At 36.1% G+C, this 16,794-nt stretch overlaps 1 protein-coding gene across 1 annotated transcript in view; it reads right to left on the bottom strand.

Moving 5' to 3' along the window:
- Window positions 1-16,794, bottom strand: part of NELL2 (neural EGFL like 2) — a 363,516-nt gene that overhangs the window by 113,153 nt on the left and 233,569 nt on the right. The window contains exon 15 of the mRNA XM_047066347.1: window positions 14,757-14,852. Coding sequence (XP_046922303.1) covers window positions 14,757-14,852 — 96 coding nt within the window. The remainder of the gene's footprint in view (window positions 1-14,756; window positions 14,853-16,794) is intronic.

The following is a 16,794-nucleotide window of genomic DNA, read 5'->3' on the forward strand; positions in this document are numbered from 1 at the left end:
TGCATGACTAGGTGAATTGTCAATGAGAAGCAACATTTTGAGAGGATTTTTATCCTTATTTGTATGTCTTAACAGTGGACTTAAAATATTTCATAAAGAAAACAAAGAAAAATTCTATAAACTATATTGTAAACAGATGTGCTATCATCCAGGCATTGTTTCATTTACAGAGTACAGGCAGAGTAGATTTAATGTAATTCTTAAGGGCCCTGGGATTTTTGGAATGGTAAATGAGCACTGGCTTCAACTAAAAGTGACCAGCTACATTAGCTGCTAGTAAGTCAGTCTGACCTTTGAAGCCAGGCATTGACTTCTCCTCTCTAGCTATGAAAGTCTCAGATGGCATCTTCTTCCAATAAAAGGCTATTTCCTCAATGTTACAAATCTGTACAGTGTGGCCGTCTTCATTAATTATCTTAACCAGATCTTCTGGATAACTTGTTGCAGTTTATACATCAGCACATGCTGCTTTATTTTGCACTTTTACATTTATGTTATGATCTATCCAGACCACTAACACTTTCTCCATATCAGCAGAAGGGCTGTTCTGCTTTTTTTAATCAATCATGTGTTCACTAGAGTAGTACTTCTAATTTCCTTCAAGAACTTTTCCTTTGCTTTCACAACTTGACTATTTGGCACAAGGGGCTTAACTTTCAATCTATCTTGGTTTTTGATATGCCTTCCTCACTTCTATAATCATTTCTAGCATTTGATTTAAAGTGAGAGAGATGTGACTCTTTCACTTGAACACCTAAGACGCCATTGTAGGATTATTAATTAGCCTAGCTGCAATATGGTCGTGTCTCAGGGAATGGGGAGGCCAAAGGAGAGGGAGAGAGATTGGGGAATAGCAGGTCAGTGAAGCATTCAGAACACACACATTTATCAGCTAATTTCGCTGTTTTGTATGGGGGAGGTTCATGGTGGCCCAAAACAATTAAAATAGTAGCATCAAACATCATTAATCACAGATCACCCTAACAAACATAATAATTGTGATAAACCTTGGAATAGCATGAGAATTACCAAAATATGATACAATTTACCACAAAGTGGTGAAATGCTGTTGGAAAAATGGTGCCGATATACTTGCTTGACACAGGGTAGCTGCAAACCTTCAATTTGTAAAAAAAAAAAACACCCTATCTGTGAAGTGCAATAAGGCAAAGCACAATAAAATGGGGTATGCCAGTATTTACCTTTCAAGAATGTAAACTTGAAGATCCATATCTCAAATAATATATTACAAATTTACTAATAATTCTAACAAAATCTTATAACCCCCCATTTTGCTCCTACTAAAATTAGCTGATTGATTTCTAATCTAATTGATTTTAGACACTTACTAAATCTTGCCTCTCATGCCATGTAGGGTACAAAATTATCTGTGTAACTGATTCAGTGCTCTTTGGTTTTTAATTAAGTTTTATGATTTATGGAAAGCATCCCCTTCCTGTTGTTCTTTGAATAAAAGCTTTGCCTCCTGCACTATGAAATTTACTCTTGATTCTTGCTTCTTCAGTACTGTTTATAGGCATCTGTGTTTTAATTAATTTCTTTTGGTTATAAATGGTCAAAACTAAGAAGATCATAACGAATAATAAGTTTGTCATGTTTACAGAGTCCATTGTACTGATTGATTTTCAAGTAAAAACAAATTGCAGTCAGCTGCTTTTATTTTCCTTGAATGAAACATCGGTAAAAAGAATGATAAGTAGTAAAAATATACTCAGCTCTATGTAAAAAGGACAAAGACTAGAGCTGGGCCTTCTAAAATCTGAAGGAAAAAAACATGCTGGAGTGAGTGATTTATATTTTAAAAGTTGCTCAAAGCAAATGAAAACACACCTCATCTAAGAAGGACGAGAAAGAGTTACACATCTTAAAAGACTAAGAATATCAGAGAATTCCTTTAACTTGTTTTGTTCAGGCTTTCTATTAAACTAGAGGTCCAAGTTCATTCTTACTCAGCCTTATAATCATCTTCAGACATGAATATTGAGAAAATCAGCAACGAAAACCCTGTCTAACACTTGAAAGTATACTTTTCACACGTTTAATCAGCTGTTTGCTTGCCTCCCAGGTCCCACCAGTATGAGTTTATTGGGCAGCCTTTCCCCTGTAAATTACAGCTGCTCGTATTTACAGCTCCAGAATTCATTCTTCTGAAGAGCAATTTCATCTAGGGTTGCCATACCAGACAAGATTAGTAGTTAGCAATCACTTAAAAGGTATTACTATTATTTTTGAACCCACCTGTTCTTTCCTTGTTATTTAGATAAGATGCTCCCCTGTGCATTAGACAGAGATATAAACTCCCAAGAGAAAAGAACCTCATCTTACTTTCTGCATCTCCATACACATGTCACATTGTGCTGTGCGTGCACAGGAGCTTAATAAATGTTTAATTTGGATAATTTGGCACTTTTATTCCATAAAGTTTGCTGCCATTTCAGAGGCATTCAATCATCTGTATGGTGTGGTGAAGGCCAAATATCAGAACAGAAAGAGCACAGATTAATTCATCAGCCCTGGGCATGATTCCTTTTCTCCCACATCACTGGCTATGTGGTCCAGGGCCAATTATTTAATCTTTTTGAACCTCAGTTTCCTCATCAGGTAATAATGACTACTTTGGAGGGTTATTGTAGGGATTAGGAGGAAGGTCATAATGATAGCTATCATTTACTGAACCACTGCTGTAACTGTATATATTAACTCATGTAATCTCCTCAATAATGCAATAAAACAGGTATTATTATTCCATTTTAAAACAAAGAAACTGACACACATAAAAATTAAGTAACTTGCCCTAGTCCACACAGGTAGTCAGTGGCAGAGCCTGGAATTATACACAGACAGTCATTTTCTAAGCTCACTCTCAAACTCTTAACCATTAAGCTACGCTGTCTCCTTATGATTACAAGAAGTGCCTTTAGACATGCAGTTAAAGTAGCTACTATTATGAAAAATTGAAATAGGAGTCCTAGGTTACCCCCATAAACAAGGCCATCAAGATCCAGTGGGGAAGCCCTTTGGGACATACGTGCTTCTAACACTGGGTCCTCTAGACTCTATTTGAACATGCAGGCTGGTCCATCCCATTTTCACACAGTTCTTGTGATCAGCTTATTTCTTATTTGAAGCTCAAGCTCACCTACTGGCAAATTTACTAGGTTTGTACACTAGAGCTACACATAATAATCTAATCCAAAATCCACATATTAGTTTATCCCTTCATGCCGCCTTTTAGTTTTCTTATTTATTTCATTTCTTTGTCAAACACCTCAGGTTTATTCAGCTATCCTCTTATATCCACTACAGCTTTCATCTCCCAGCTAATTTTTTCCTGATCACACTCCCATTTGCCAATAACCTCTAAAAATCTTCTGGCCAAAGTGAATACAACATTCCATTGTGGAATAAGTATACAGAATTCAGGGAGACTATTACCTATATTGTTTTGTACACTCTGTACTAACACAGGCTAAATATGCATTTTCTTTTACAGCTAGCACCTTATACTTTGGGTTCATACTTGGAATCAGCAGTCAAAGAAATCATGAAAATATTAAAGTTCTCTATGGTGTGCAATTGTTTTTTTAACCCAAAGGCAAGAGTGTACTTACATTTTATTAATATTTATTGCCTGCCTACTCAATGAAAAACGTGATGCTAAGCCCTATGAAAAATGAGAAATCGTAGGTTTCACCTCTACTTTCAAGGAACACATCCTCCAGTGGAAGGGAATGGAGGAAAAAGGAAGTGGAGTGGGGGAAGCCAACTAAAGAAGAAAAACAAGGGAATGGCAAAGGACACAATGAACGTAGGCCCAAGATGTAAAAGATCAGAATTAAGAACCTCAAAATAAAACTGGTAGAAGCAGTGTGGCTTGATTTGAGCTGCAAGAGGGACAACTAAAAGAGATACTTTTACCTGCGTGTTACATGGCATAGTCCTCATTCATTCCCATTGTTCCTGAAATCTGAATAACTTCGAATCTTTGTTCTGTCTTTTGTCCTATTAACTACCCTTCCCAATTCATGTTATTTGCAAATTTGATTCATCTTCTTTGACTTGACTCTAAACCTATATTTGATTAACTCCATCCCTGTGCACCACATTTTCATTTAAACCAAAAAAAAATTACCTAGAATATATTTTATTCTCTCAAAAAACAGTGAGTTCTTAAGGAAGAGAGTCACCTATCAGTGGATAAAGCTGATTGCTATGGAAAAAAAAAAAGCTGATTGTTATGGGTTTATTGTACCTGTATCTCCATGGTTTCTTCTGGAAAGCTTATATGAAGAAAGAAATGGAAACTGACCATTGATAAGAACCCCTTAGAAAGAAGTACAGACTGTTCTCAGAAACATCAGCAATTTAGTGAAGAGAAAGAAGTAGCCATGGGGCACCTGGGTGGCTCAGTCGGTTAAGTGTCTGACTTCAGCTCAGGTCATGATCTCCTGGTTCATGAGTTTGAGCCCCATGTCAGGCTCTGTGCTGACAGCTCAGAGCCTAGAGCCTGCTTCAAATTCTGTGTCTCCTTCTCTCTCTGTCCCTCCCCCACCTCTAAAAAATCTCTAAAAAATAAATAAAGACATTTTAAAAAAAAAGTAGCCACATCCCCAGCTCCATTCCTAGTAAATTCCATAAAGTTGGTCCTCTTCCTATTGTTTCTTCCCATGTTCCACCCATTTTCACTGTGCCACCATGAATTTCCCCTCAATGTCTGCAGATTTATAAGTGACCAGAATTTTTTGCTCCAAAGAGCATCAACAAAATCATACTTATGTAACTTTCTTTCCAATTCCAGCAATACTGAGAACTGCATAACCTAAAAATCTTTCTATAAGCACATGGCTTAAAAATGTATCATATTAAATTCATAACTTAGCTCATTTAAGAAAATGGAAATTCCTATATAGCCCATGAGGAAGCTGAATACCAGATTTGGATTTTATGACTCACACAGTGACAGCAGAGAGGACTTGGTCCTATACAAGGTCCAAGACTTCAGCACAAAGCAGGATCCTTAAAGGGCTCCTCTTTAGTTTGAGTGTAGGATAGAAACACACACACAAATAAAACACCCTCTAGCACAAGAGAATATGGGGAGACACTCTATTTTTGCCTATACTTGGCTGGGGAGAAAAAAATGTTTTCTTACAGAGTTTTAAAATTCAAATTTACGTCACTAGTGTGGTATACCACTTGGCAAAGAAATCAATACAAATATCAGTTGTAATATTCCTGGCATACCTGCAAAATTTCTCTGGAGAGAAAAGACCTCAGGTTTCACAGGTAAATCTTCAATGAAGATAAGGTCAGACATCAAAAGTATAAAACACACTAGGAAATACTACATCATGGGCAAGAGTCAGCAAGCATAAGAATAGGCAGATTTAGAGCCCCTTCAACTGCAGATGGATAAAGATTACAATGTAATGTAAGCATGTTTAAAATTATTAAAGACTTAAAAGAAGGAATCAAAATCACAAGAAAAGAATAAGAACAAAGGGGAGAAGTACTAAAAATTTGAAAAAGAGAACTCTTAGAAATGAAAAGGGCAGGTATTGAACTAAAAAAAAACTCAGTGGATCAGCTAAACAAAGGATTAGACAAAGCTGAAGAGATAACTGATAGACTGGGGAATAGATATGAAGAAATCGCAAAGGGCACAGCACTGAGGGATAAAGAGATGGAAAATACCAAAGGAAGTAGAAGAAACTTAGAAAGAAAAGCGCCAACATCTATCCAATAGGAAAACCAGGAGGAAAGAATAAAAAGAATGAGAGAGAAACAATATTTGAGGAGATAAAGACTATATGTTTTCCAAAATGGATGAAAAAGATGACTCTTCCAATTCAATAATCTAAAGAATCCTTGAGCAAGATAAGTAAAAATAAATTCATCCCTAGGCTCAAAGCATTTAAACCACAAACCCCAAGGAAAGGGGGATCTTAAAAGCAAATAGAGCAAAAATTTTTTTCAAATGAATTACAATCGAACTGACAGTAGACTTCTCAACAGAAACCTGAGGCTAGAAAAGCAATGGAATACTTCCTTCACAGTTCTTCTAGAGAGAACAATCTAGAAATCAACACCTAACTAACCTAAGAGTAAAAATGGCATAAAGCACATTTCAGACCAATACTGAGAGTTTGACACTAACAGATCTACCACAAGAGAATACTAACATAGGTCCTTCAGGAAGGAAGAAACAACATACAGAAGAAAGAAATAGAATGCAAGAAACAAAAATAATTTGAGTATCATTAAACGTTGCATCCTTGATATATTCTGAATGAAAGAAGACTAAGACCCAGATATGTCTTTATCACATTGTAATGTTTCTTCAGGATATCAAGTCTGTCCTCCCTATACCTGTAATCAATAAAAGTTCGTCAGCTTATCTAGGTAAAAAAAATTAGAATTTTTAAATTTAGTTTACAGAACATTTCCAACATAGGGATGCCCAAAGGAAGAGAAAGATCTGGTCCTCAAGATATGCGTTCTTATTAGTAACCATAGAGTTACAAGTTAAGTCTGCTATTTGAATGACAGCAGGCTCCTATAAGATGTTTTTTTATTTGAATCATTCTGTCTAGTGAGGATGTAATGATAATATGAATCCCAAGATATATTGTTAAGGTGGGGGGAAGCAATGATTAGTAAAAGGGTACAAAGAAAATTTACTTTTCATTGTATGATCTTTGTCTTTTTAAATTGTATACCATATACATATGCTACTTGTTGAAAATATTAATGAAGTATGCAGTTATTTTTAGAATTATATCAAATAAAAATATAAAAATGACTTTGTCTCGAGTAAGAAAACATAAGGGGGGGAATGGCTTTTAGGAATTCAAGGACATAATATAATATAATAAATATATTCATAAGACACCATTGAAAAAATCATTAATATTTTTAAAGTGAAAGTGAAGATCTTTTCCAAATTCCGAAATAATTCCACTAGTCTTTTTTCTTGGAGACCTGCCCTCTAACAGCTTGAAAGCTATTTTTTCCCCTTACATAAACTCCACGATGTGTCCTCATTTCCAATGTTAATTAAGTAGGCCTTACAATAAAAGAGTCTGAACTATTTCCCCATCAGAATTGTTATCTATTATATATGACTGATACATGGAAAGAGTAAGATTTTTTCCAATTAACCTGAAGGACTTGGAAAAATGACTTTGAGATTTAACACTGAGAACTTTTAACTACTTTTTGAATAGTACAAAGACTTAGATTTCCATAAAACATGAATTTTTAAGATTTGCATTAGAACTAAAAGCAATTTTAAGTAAAAGTAAAGAATGCAAATTGCTACATTAAAGATTTTACAGCATTAAAATGTAGTAAAACTATACTTAAAATTGGTTTATAAGTGAATCAGGAAAACTAGAATCATTTCTTTTTCTTAACCCTTACTTTATAATATCTCAGGGTATCTCCAGCTAACTCAAAGGAGTACAAAAGCTTCAAATATTTCTGTACATAAAATTTTACTCACAATGTACAATACGATCACATCAGGCATCATTCATTACTTATCACATTCCAGAATGATGCGGTATGCCTTACTTGCATTATTCAACTTAATTTCCAGAACAAACCCACAAGGCAGATATTATTATCATCCTTTATTTCATACATATGAAAATAAAGGCATAGAAAAATGAAGTAACATAGAAAAGGTCACACAGCTAGTCAACAGTAGAGCTAGGACTCATGTCGGTTGATGTCTCTCTAACTTCAATTTTTATATTCTTGACCACTATGTTAAATGTTTCCAAGAAGACCAGGGCTTGGGATAATATTAATCAGCTAAAGAGTTATTTAAAAAAAATTAAGGATCACCTACATAAAAAGAAGGTATACCTTAAGTACTCAAGTTAAGTCATAAGCAGTGCATGGTCAAAAAGCCTACAGTGAGAGTTATTTGGTTTCTTCTTCTTTTTCCTTTTTAAAATTTATGATATGAAAAAGTCACATTGAGACCTAAATCCCTAATTTATCCAAAGTCCATGAAAACACATTCATCCATCAAATGCAATACAATCACTTTATCATTAGATACCGAGTTTAAAGACCAGAAGCATCTTAGCAAGTATGACTGGAGATTCTATCTTAGGGAAATTAACAGATTCCTCCATGGGTATGGATCCCACATTACACACGACACCAAATGATTGGTTCTGTGTCTTGTCTCTTCCCTTGAGCAATTCAAATCTGAAAAAGTGATTTTAACAGACACTGTGAAGGATCAGAAGGTGAACTTCCTTCATCCCAGGTTTTCTTTATTACAATAAAGTTTATTTAATGATTTATATATGTAAAATTTGTATTTAGTTAGAGCGAAATACATTCAAAAGAATACTAAAAAAGATCATCCTTACTAGTAAAGCAAAGGTAGCTAAAGTTTTTCTTTCCTTATTAACTGTATTATCTCCAAATTTTTACTAAAATTCTCTTCTCCCACAAAAAAGATATACGTTTTGGTTCTAGAATTTCACTCTGAGTCATTTTGGGGAAAAAAAGGTATGCTGTAACAGAAATGTTTTGAATTTTCCCTTGCTTCTGATTTTTTTGTCTTTGCACGTAAAATGATATAAAATAATGTAAGCTTCTGAAAAATATGCCTTTAAAAGAAAGCTACATGATCATGAAACTAAATCAATATGTTCTGTTAATGGTGAAAAATGTGCTAATTTAACCATATCAGGAAATATAACACAATTTGACATTAATAATAAATGCTAACTGTACCTACTACTAGCAAAATAACTTTGTTAGTATAAATGAATTAAAGGATTTTTACTACCTACACTATAACAGTAATAATGTAGACTTTTAAAAATCAATCAGCCTCAATCAATATATAGTCACCTTTGAAGTAAAGCAACATTCATATAAGCCTCACGCTTAATTTTTATCATTTTGAAACTACAGATATTAAAAAGCTACACAAACAGGAATGCAACTTGAGTTTATATTCATTTAAATACTCACTAAAAATAATTAAAATCCCATCTCATGTTTTGATCTGTGGCTAAGAAACCCATTATTTTACACACCGAAAAAAAGAGCCATTTATCACCAAAACGTCTGATCTCCTTTTCTTTGATATCACAGCATATCTTTTTTTAGCGTTGCCATTTGATACCAACTTTTTCCCAGTTATAAACGTTTTAATTTGATTTAAGTTGGCAGTTACTTATAGGAGACTCTCACATCTTTTAGAGTTATGCTTTAAATCATGACTGAAAGATTTATTTTCAGTACACTAAGACAGCTTTGCATATTAATCAGATCATCAGACACATGTTTGCTGAGGTTTAGTGATTGTGCAATAAATACAGTATGGCAATGAGAGAGCTGTTAAACCTCAGCACATAGGTTTCTAATACATTTTATTGAGTTATCCAAGAAATAATCACCCAGCTAAATCCAAGTTAAACACCTGATGGAATATTAGGATGTTTAATTAAAAATGAAGTTATGCTGTACATGTGGGTGATTTTACACAGTGGCTAAAAAAGAAGGCCATGAAAAATTAATTTTACTCAGAAGATATACATAACAGCCTCTTTGTGAAGTTGGTAAGTAGATTCAACCATTCCACTAAGATACACTGATGCAGAAATAGAATAAATAAATTAAGGGGAGGGGGTACAGGAGAGACCTCAATATAGTAACGAGGGTTGGTAAATGTCATGCATATTTAGACTGTCTTTCAAGAAACTAGTAAATCCTATTACTTCATGCTCAGCAATTCCATTGTGAGGGCTCAACAGAGGGCCACTGGGGCCAGGAAATCAGTCCCCTTTCTAAGCTATCAGGCAGTATCCAGCTCCAGCAGGCCAAAATTTAGGCCATTCCTACACTTACAAATCTTGACAGTCCTGATGCTTTCTCTACCTTGGGAGAGAAAAACTGCCACAGTCTTCACCAATAAAGACAACAGAAATATTTGGCAGTTGAAGGGGTGGGCATAAGAAAAAGCCCAGACCTCGTGAGAGATGATAGTAGGATAAATTCCTGAACATAGAGCATGGCATAAGAAGGATGGAAAGAAGAAGGAAGGAAGGAAGGAAGGAAGGAAGGAAGGAAGGAAGGAAGGAAGGAAGGAGAGAGGTGGGAAGGAAGGAAGGAAGGAGCAGAGAAACACTAGACTAGGAGTCAGAAGACCTGAGTTCTAAATTGCAGATCAGTATCTATAATGAAACAACTTATACAAGTTCCTTCACCCTTCTGTGCCTTAGTGACCTCATCTGCCATCTCAGACTTTAGGACCAGATGACCCTGAAGACCTCTTTAAACCAATATTCAATAAAGTCCAGCTAATATGGATGCAAGCACATCTTTTACCTCCTCATTTAATTGACCACTCATTTATGTCTTTATTTATTCACCAATATTCATGGAGCACCTTGAATAATAAGGTGCAGGCCTTATACTATGTTTTGAAGATTCAAAAGTGAAAAAGATACATGCTTTACGTCCATGAGAGTCAATGCCTGGGGCTGTAAATGAGGTGAGGAGACAGAGGGACAAGAGGGTGAAAGCTGGGTAGATAAGCAGGAGACAAATCTTGAAGGGCCATATAGGTCATGTTAAGAAATGTGAGGTCAACGGAGGATGCTAATGTGTTTTTTTTTTTTTTTTCACTATGGAGTGATACAATCAGATGTGTGCTCAGATATTCTGTGAAGAATGGACTGGAGAGAGATAAACCTCAGAGCCCTAAACTACTGTACTACCAGAGAGAATGGAAAAAAAAAAAAAAAAAAGGATCCTAGTAAAGAGAATCAAAAGGACTTGATTAGATGTGAAAGTGAAAAGGGATGGGGGGGAGGAGGTGATTCTTGGTTTGTTGGCCAACAAAACTTGGTGGGTAAGGCCACTCACTGAAATAAAGACAAGAAGTGAAGAACCAGGTTTCGGGAATAGAAGAGATAAGGCAAGAGTCATGAGATGATGGATTCAGTGTGGGGTCTCGAGATTAAAGGTCCCCAAAGAAACTCTGGAAGGTATTGGATATCTACATTTGTATCACCTTCTACAGAATCAAATAGCAGTTAGTTCTCTTTATGAATCATGGAAGATTCTCTCCCTAGTGGTTCATAACTATTTAGAAATTATAGAACCCATTTGCAATCTTTAAAAGCTCTGAATTCTTTCTGCAGAAAAATGTACACATGCACATATATTCAGGGAATTCATGGACCCCCAAAGTCCATCCATAGACTTGCAGGTGTCCGGGAATTCCAAGTTAAGGATCCCTACCAGAGGTGGAAAGAAGGCAGTGATTAAAGAAGGAAGTCACTCAGAGTTCTTCCCTGAGTAGATGAGACAATGTCGAAAATGGTTTGATTGTTCAGAGTAAATAGTATAGCAATGCCAGACAGCACCTAAGACAAAAGACTGGCCTAATGGTCACAGACCAGTTTCATCTTCCTGGACATTCAGCTGAACTACATTTTCTCAACTCCTCAAGTCCATGTGATGAGTTCTTACCAATGGTATGTGAGAGGAACAGACATGTATGTTACTTCTGGTCTGAGGTAACAGTGGGTGTGTATTCTCCATGCTTTCACATCTATGGTCCCTCTTCTCTTTGGTGTTAGAGGCAGTGTGTTGGGCATACTTCATCAAATGGCAACAACCAGGGCCCCTGGCTTAAGCAGGCTCAATCCCAATGCTCCTCAGCTCTCCCCAACACCACATTTGACATATCAAACTGAGATGTGAGTGAGCACTTTTTGTATTAATCACTGAAATTTTGGGACGTGTACAGAAGCTGATGTTAGCAACCTTTAGTAATGAAGTAAATACCAATAATAACAATACTCGTCATACATAAAGTCTATAGGTAATAAAAATAATTTTACACTATCTGCTTTAGTTTTCTTTATTTTTTAAAAAATTTTTTTTAATGTTTATTTATTTTTGAGACAGAGAGACAGAGCATGAACAGGGGAGGGGCAGAGAGAGAGGGAGACACAGAATCTGAAACGGGCTCCAGGCTCTGAGCTGTCAGCACAGAGCCCGACGCGGGGCTCGAACTCACGGACCGTGAGATCATGACCTGAGCCGAAGTCGGACGCTTAACCAACTGAGTCACCCAGGTGCCCCTGCTTTAGTTTTCTTTATAGCAACTACTACCTGACAATATTTTACGTATTTATTTATTTTCCTGTTTATAGTCCCTCTAACTCAACTAGATCATAATCTCCATGCAGATAGGACCTATGTTCACCGCTGTATCCTGTTTCTAGTTCAGTGCTCAGCATATAAAAGATCCTAAATAAATGTTGAATAAATGGGTGAACAGATTATTTCATGTGGTTCTCCTCCGAAGTTATTTTTTAAATGACACAACTTCTATTTATAACTACATCAACAAAAATGGTGTAAGGTGTAAGGTGAGGGGTTAGGATATAACCTGGAGCAATAGCTGGGACAGATGCTTTGAAACAAGTGTTATCCTGACAATTTCTCAGATAGGAGGCAGGAATGTCTTGCTTCTCAAATAGTGAAATATGGTCTTGGGCCAAGAGGTGCTAGAAGGCAGAGATAAACCATGACCCACTGTCTTAGAGCACCAACTTAACTCAAGGGTAGTAGGTAAGTTAAATGTTTTCACATGTTATGGAATAGAAATGAATGGATTTTTAGGAAAAAAACATAATTTTTGATGAAATTTTATTTACCCTTTTGGTGGGCCTTTTCAGGATGGCTCTGGATGAAGACATTCTCTCTCTTCTGTCATTAGAATTAATTCAGAAGAAATTTAAAAACCACATTGATATAGATAAAAAGCCTGGGTTTGCCAGTTAGAAAGACCTTTGTATTTTGTATTCAGCTGTTAACTGTATGGCCTTAGGAAAAAAATTAATCACTCTGAACCCAATATATTTTTTTAAATGGATATATACCTATCTTGTAAGAGACTTGTGAAGAGTAAGGTGATGTATAGAGAGTATAAGATACTGAGAAGTAATGTAACTTGCCCAAGGTCACATAACAAGTAAATGGTAGGACTAGATTTTGAACCCATATCTGTTTGTCCTTCTCAAAGCCCTTAGCTGTTATAGACAGCTACTTAGAGTAAGTCTGGGATTGTCTTCTTATAGACTGAAAGTTCAAAGATAATTAGAGAAAGCTAAATATTCTGTTGGGTTATATTTAACTCCCTAGTTTTAAATTTTACATTGCTCAGATCAATCTTATACCATTCCAGATTTTCACAATCTCACATGTAACCCTTTTTTTTTTCCTAGTGGAAGAATGATACGCAGAATTGGCATGGCCATTATTCATCTCAGATTTTCTGGGACAGCCTTTATTTCAAAATCATACACCATTTCAATGCCATGAAAAAGCCAGTATTTCTGATCACAACTGCACCAGAAGCAGTACCAAATACTGTATTCAGGAAATATGGTCACCGCAGGTGTTGATATACAGGACGACCACAGTACCTGATGTGCTTGGGTGTACTGGTGGAGACTATGGGATAGAAACATTGTAGAATGACTGCACTAGAAGTGCCTGATTTTGATCTAGTAAATCCTATGATAGTTAATTACCAGAAATCTGCATATTTAACAAGTTAATAAGACTTATGGGTAAGTCACATGATCACTAAGTTTGGGAACTTCTGATTTAGGAAATAATCCCCTTATGAAAGAGTCCTACATATCAAAGATGGACACTATCCATTTTCTATTAGAGACCTTTGTAACCAAATAGTCATTGAAGTTTGAAGAACATCACTGAGAGGTACTTATAGAAAGAAACAATCTAGTGACTCAAGCCCTTCTGTGGGCATCCTTCTGTGCACAGTGGTAGGACCTATTCAGGAAACTTTTCACTTCCCAAATGGTCCAGAATATTTTCTGTCTCACATTCTTATCTGTCAGCATCTTTATTAAAACAGACTCTGCAGGTCAAATGGAAGCAGGAGTTGCACCATATCTATTGTAATGAGATTTATGGAAAGTAATGTAAGATGGTAACCACCAGTCACCGGAGGTAGCAGCTTTCTCTTAGGGAGAATAATGGACATTCTGGGGTCATCTACTATTAGAACCCACTTACCCAAAGCAACAAAACTACTATTGATATGATTTTAGTTAAGAGCTAGTATTTTCACGGCATGTTTTAATATATATATTAAATAATGTTTAATATATATATTAGTTTCTAGTATTAGTATCCAGCAGACTGAGTTCAAAATGAACTTGGACTAGGAATAATTAAAAAGTAGGAAACTTTAAATACTTTTTAAATAAACAACAATGAATGAATATTGAATGATTCAGGTAAAAACTTTTTTTAAAAAATTCTCAAACGTGCATGGAGGAGGTAGCATGTCCTAGGAAGTGTGTTGGCTATGAACTTGAATAATGTGCTTTAATATAGTCATACAGATCCCAGAAAAAATGGGCTCCAAATGAGTAAAATGAATTATGAAGTCATAAAATCCACACACCTTTCTATAAATGTTCAATATTCTTCTAGTTATAATAGCTGCAAAACCTCTATAGAACGACTTTGGGGAAATGCCCAGTGAATATGCATCACTGAAACTTCCCACGTCCTACCTCCTAGGACTTCCTTATTAATAGTTCCAAGCTTTGAGAGACACTTGAAACTTGAAACATTATTTTCCTCATGGATTACTTTGTACATTGGCATAAAAACTCATTTTCTAGAAGATGGAATGATAGTCTTACCCGTTTCACAGCTGGGTCCGGTGAAGCCTTGTGGGCAGGCACACACATTAGCGGCGATACAAGCTCCTCCGTTCCTACAGCCGTCTTTGCAAAATGCTAGAAATAATTCAGATACATGACTTTCATACTTCAAAATTGAGTAGTTCAAGATACTTCAAGCCTAGCTTTTCTTCATTCCCTTGGAGATGTGGACGTCAAATTATATATGGTATTATAACTTCAAATTCATATAATATCTTCCATGCAGGCAAGAAACTTCAACCCAATTTGTAAAACAGTACTCTTTTCAATGGTAAAGAAATATTTCACCTGTGAAACGACACACTAAACTTTCTTTTAACAAAAAGCAGTAATCTTACACAACAGGAAGCACATTAGAATTAGAGTTGCATCTCATTGTCAACCTGAAGAAAAAAAAAAGGCAGCTATCCTAGAGTTTTCTTAAGGAGAAAACCACCATGTAGAGAATGATAACGAAATAGGAAATGACTGACTCCTATGAAATTCTGGCCAAAGTGCCAGAGTATTGGAGAAATGCCCCAGCTTTCACAAAATTTCTAAATCCAAGTGATGAACTGGCCAATGGTTAAGAATTTGCTGTAGTGGTCTTCAGGAAGAGCCTTAGTGTCCTCTACTGAGGACAGGTCAGGATCCAGGATCAGGGGCAAAGGCACTGCAAATCTTGCTGTGTTAGAGTAGGTTTGTGAGTGAGGGGAATTTGTCTGTGACTAGGAAAGGGAGCCAAAATCCGAGCTATTGCAAGTGAGACCTTTTGAGTTGTGCCGCCTGATTCAAAGAAGGTGAGAAAAACAAGATGGGTGAGACTGAGTACCCTTAGATGCTTCCGTTTCCACCTCAGCTTATTCTTTGGCTCTGTGAATCTCAGGGGCCATTCCCTGGTCTGTAATGGATGAGTTAGACCAGCTTTTTCCAGGCATTGGGATAAAAGCTTTCTCGCAATTTTTCTGGCATGTGCTTCCTCTCATTAGTTAGGATGTACTTTCTTTGAGTGGTAAAATGTAGCAATCCAAGATTCTGCTGCTGAGTTAAAGGAAGGGACACAAAGAGGCCATTTAGCTTCTTTGGTCATAAGTCCTAGTCTGTCTTCATCCAAGGCAAAAAGAATACCTAGTCACCAAGGATTCGCAAAGAGATTAAGAATGTAAACCTCATAAATAATAAAGTGTACATCTCCTAGACCACATGTGTATCTTCTTTGGAGTAATGTTTAAGGAAGAGCACAGGACTCAATGATTCAGATCCTATGTCTACATTACTTATCTCTCAGCGTTTGACATTCCCAGTAGGGATACACACATGAACTGGAGAATCTGTATTCAGGCAGCCTGTTGACTTAACTTCTGGTAAAACTGTATGGATCCATGAAAGTTCTCCTTCCTTCAAAGATAAGAATTACCTATCTGGATCTGCTCATGATTACAAGAGTTCTTTATGCTATAAACATTTGTCACATTAATTAGGAGTCAGAGTGAAATAGAAATAAGAGTGAGAAGTTGGTCTCCCAGATGAAATATTAACTTCTCCCCACCAAGCTCTCAGAATATCTGGGTGCTCTGAGGAAGTCCTAGGCATTCAGTTACACTATGCAATGGACATTAAACTTCTGGCTTTTCTCAGGATTTGTCTAGTATCTCTGAGAAAATCTTTGTGGGATTTAGACCTCAAAGTGAGTAGGCCTTGTTCACATTGCTCTAAATGAAACATTCCCATAGACTTTTATAAACCAGAGTAATCCTCTTGCCCATTGATATCTGCATCCAATGTATTCTTATAAACCAGGTCTTAAAAGATTCATGCTCATGGGACATGGTATTAACAACCATCCCTTGTTATTTCCTACCTCCCATATACACAGTGTCATAGAAAATTGATTTTAGCAAACTCCAGGACAATGGGCACGTGTGTTTGAGAAATGGGAAGTTTTGAAGCTTAAAATGTTTAAATTATACAAATCATAAATAAATCTACATGACATATACAGAGTATGGACTTTAGCCTATGGGAGTTAGCAGTTTCC

The sequence above is a fragment of the Lynx rufus genome, unplaced genomic scaffold (genome assembly GCF_022079265.1).
Source record: "Lynx rufus isolate CCGP_SWC_20201006 ecotype Redwood Valley unplaced genomic scaffold, mLynRuf1.p SCAF_7, whole genome shotgun sequence".
Classification (NCBI taxonomy): domain Eukaryota; kingdom Metazoa; phylum Chordata; class Mammalia; order Carnivora; family Felidae; genus Lynx; species Lynx rufus.